Source organism: Hipposideros armiger, unplaced genomic scaffold (genome assembly GCF_001890085.2).
Source record: "Hipposideros armiger isolate ML-2016 unplaced genomic scaffold, ASM189008v1 scaffold_530, whole genome shotgun sequence".
NCBI lineage: Eukaryota > Metazoa > Chordata > Mammalia > Chiroptera > Hipposideridae > Hipposideros > Hipposideros armiger.
Genome location: NW_017731880.1, coordinates 1153934 through 1157425, shown reverse-complemented (window position 1 = coordinate 1157425; position 3492 = coordinate 1153934). Strand labels below are relative to the sequence as shown.

The following is a 3492-nucleotide window of genomic DNA, read 5'->3' as shown; positions in this document are numbered from 1 at the left end:
TGATAGGTATCAGGGGGCCGCAGTCAGCAAATTCTGACAGAAGGAAGTTCCTGCAAGATCCACTTTCTTCAAAGAAGCAAACTGCTAGAAGACGGGGAAGTGAGCTGAACTGTAGCCCTGAGGGGTCCACACGGGGTGAAACCACACAGGAAAAGAGGTGACTGGCCGAGCCGAGGTGGGGGCTGCACCTCAGGCACGGGAGGGCACTGGAGCTTTCATTCGTGGGTCATGTTTACAGCAATTAACCTGTGCATCTGTTATATGATGTTTTCTGTAGTGCATGCTTTTAGCTATGAGGTGTCTTGTTTTGTTCCTTTAAGAACACTGAGCCCAGAGAACTTGGTGACAGTTCTGAGAATGTGGGGGTGAACAGGGTGACCCTACGTTCTGACACTAGAGCTGGGAGGACGAGCAAGATATGTATGGTGACAAGCACAGCAGAATACACGTATCTCAGAAGCCATGGCCTTGCCTGCCCTGCAGCCACAACACGCCGGCCGCAGTGAGGGTCATGGTCAAGCTGCTTCACGGTCTTTATTGCCACCGGACAGAGTGGACTAAGGTGGGAAGTACAGACCATAGGCGGGTGTGTGGGGTCAACAGAGAGGCTGCGGTGAGCTGTCACTGTGCCTGACAGTGGCTGTCACCCTGGGGCACTCGGCTGGGCCTCAGCGGGGTAGGTAGGCTGGTCACCAGCTTAGGACACCGGGGCAGTACTTGTCGATGAGGCCCTGATAGTAGGGCCGCAGCTTGTCCACGTCTGGCAGGTCGGGACACTTGGTGTACAGGTCAAACTTGCTGCATTCAGGGAGGGACAGTTCCTTGGAGAAAAGCCCTCCCCCGCAGTCCCCCTCTGTCCCCCTTCCCAGTCCCCCAAGGGATGGCCATACTTGAACTCTTGCACCCAAGGCAGCATGGCCAGGTCCTGCTCACTGCACAGCTGCCGGTAGTCGCCACCCGTGTGCCACGGGTAGAAGGAGTGGAATCGGATCATGTAGAAGGCCTGAGGACAGAAGAAGCCACCCAGCATGGTCCAGGCTGGCCCGGGCTGGGCAGGACTCTTAGTTTGGCCCCGCCCCCTGCCTACCTCCGGCGGGAGGGAGAATTTGTTGAACTTCATCATCTGGTACATGTACTCTGTGGGAGAAAGGGTGTCACCGCCAGGCACCCAGAGGGATGGCCCCCACCACAGGCGGACCATCCCTGCTGCCAGCCTCTGATGGGCCTCACCATCATGGCCCCAGGACATGAGGACGTTCTCCAGCCCGCAGTGGAGCTGGTACATGCCGAGTTCCGTGCTGCAGGGAGAAATGGAGGGTGAGAGGGCTCAGGAGCGCCCTGTGGAGGGGGAGGACCAACAGGGCTGGAGCGGCACCTGTATCGAGGATCTTGGAGGTCAGGGTTGTCCTGGAAGGTGGAGTCACAGAAAACCACAGAGGCCTGGGGACGGCAGCCGACTGGGAAGGTGTCTCCAACCACTGCCCACTGGAGATGGACAGGCAGCCGTGGGTGGACGTAACTGCCTTGCCCACCAAGTGGGTGCTCTGAGCCCAGAGCTGAGGCTGTCCCGACCCTACCCTACCAAGCCTTCATTCCCTGCCCTCACCTGAGGCTCCCCTGCCAGAGCCAGGACCTTCCCCAGGTCGTGCAGGAGCCCCACAAGGTGGAACCAGTCTGGGAGGGAGAGGAACAGGGTGGGCTAGTGGGGGAGTTGGAGCCAGGGCACAGGAGGTACAGGCGCTGGCTGGGGGTCTGGGCCTGCTGGGAAAGGGCACCCCTGTCGGCCCTTGGAGGCCACACCCCCACCGCAGCCTGGAGGAGCAGGCTGGGGTCGCACCCTTGTCAGGGTGGGCCTTCCGGATGCCCTCCGCCGTCTGGAAGGCATGGAAGGAGTTGGGGAAGTCCACATCTGGGTCTGACTCGTCTATCAGTCCGTCCAGCATGTCCACAGCCTCCAACACAGTCATTTTCTTGTAGGAGAAGCCCCCAAACTGGGCGTGCTGGGCCAGGAAAGGAGAGCTCAGCATGACCACGGGCCTGCTGGACCAAGGCCCAGTCCCTCTCCATCCACTCGGCCCTGGGAGTGGGGGAGACGGTGCCACCCTCGGAGTCAGAGTCGCTGCAGAGGAGTCAGCCGGTACCTACCTTCTTCCTGACGAAGTCCACCGTCTGCTGCGAGTGCATGAGCTTGTAGGTGGCAAAGACGCGGTCCAGGAGCGGGCCGGACTGCAAGCCAGAGGGTCAGCCAGGCGGCCCCCACCCCTGCGCTTCTCAACCCGGGGGCCCACTGCCTCCCTCTCCCGGGCCTGGCCTCACAGGTGTGAACCGGGCTTTCCCGAGGGCTGGCCCTGGAGCTGAGCAAATGGTACGTGCTATCCTCACCAGGGAAGGATGGGGCCCGGGGAGCAGGGCAGGGGAGGGGGTGGAGGGCGAGGCCCCGTGGGATTAGGGGACCCAGGGACGTGCGGTGGGGTCCTCACGGTGTAGTTCCGGAAGCCGCTCTTGTCTTTGGCCGCCTCTGGGACCAGCTCAGGCCGGTAGACCAGGGAAGGGTCTGGGCCCTGGTTGGGTGGGGATTGAACCCACTTCACCAGGATACTCCATCAGGAAGTGCGGACACCCCCTTGGGGGTGCGAGACTAAGCCGAGGGTCAGCCGCCGAGGCAAGCGGCCGCGCCAAAGCACAGCCCCTCCCGAGCACAACCATCTCCCACCCCTGCACCAGCCAGCGGCCTTGGCAGGCCGGAGGTGCTTTGTCGGCCTGGTGTCCTTGTCTGCAGGGCGGATGTCAGCGGATGCCTGCCTCCTAGGTGACGCCGTGTGGGAGCACAGCACCCCCAGTGGCATGGCCTTCTCAAGTCCTGGGTCTACTGGAAGCCCAAGGGTTGGGCTGCTGACCCTGACCCAGCTAGACCACAACAGGAAAGAGGAAGCCCTTTGCTGGAGGAGCAGGCTGGCGGGAACCAGCTGAGAAGGGAGACAGCCAACGACCAGTAAGCAGTCAGTAAGGCCGTTCTGCGCAGGGGTCTGGGGAACTCACCACAGCTACCTTCATCCTGAGAGGGAGCAGAGCTGGCAGGTGGGTAAGAGTCCCACGGGGCTGTGTGCCCCTATATATGCCCACAGGTTACATAAGTGACCAGACACCACCCAGCCCCTTGACCTCGGCCCTTGGTAATGAGTGACCATCCGCCCTCCTCCTGGCCTCAGAAGTTAATGTGTCAGCATGGGAGCGGCCTCAGCCCCCTTCTCCCTGAGTTCACACTCCTGGAGCAGCTGGACAGCTCAGGGTGTCCTGCCGCTTTGCCCACAGGCTTTGACCACTGCAGTACCCACAGTAGGCCCTCAACAGGTGGTGCAGACCCCAGACGACACCCCGTCACTGCAGGCCCCTGGGATTCCGCTGGGCAGGGCTGGTGTCAGAACAAGTTACTCTGACACTTGTTAAAATAGGAAAACTTGACTCCAGGCTCTTGCAGCAGATGGGAGCGAT

General features: G+C 61.3%; 1 protein-coding gene across 2 annotated transcripts; it reads right to left on the bottom strand.

Moving 5' to 3' along the window:
* Positions 1 to 443: 443 nt before the first annotated feature.
* Positions 444 to 3145, bottom strand: MIOX (myo-inositol oxygenase). Of its 2 annotated transcripts, XM_019668550.1 has the most exons (10): positions 3040 to 3145; positions 2481 to 2561; positions 2146 to 2226; positions 1838 to 2000; positions 1607 to 1674; positions 1376 to 1485; positions 1231 to 1298; positions 1088 to 1137; positions 891 to 1003; positions 444 to 798 (listed from the first exon to the last, which is right to left on the bottom strand). In XM_019668550.1, the coding sequence occupies exons 1-10, from the start codon at positions 3052 to 3054 to the stop codon at positions 690 to 692; spliced, it is 858 nt and encodes a 285-aa protein (XP_019524095.1). In that variant the 5' UTR covers positions 3055 to 3145; the 3' UTR covers positions 444 to 689. The 2 variants fall into 2 exon arrangements, with proteins under 2 accessions (XP_019524095.1, XP_019524096.1); XM_019668551.1 differs by lacking the exon at positions 2481 to 2561 and having other exon boundaries at positions 3040 to 3095.
* Positions 3146 to 3492: the final 347 nt, after the last annotated feature.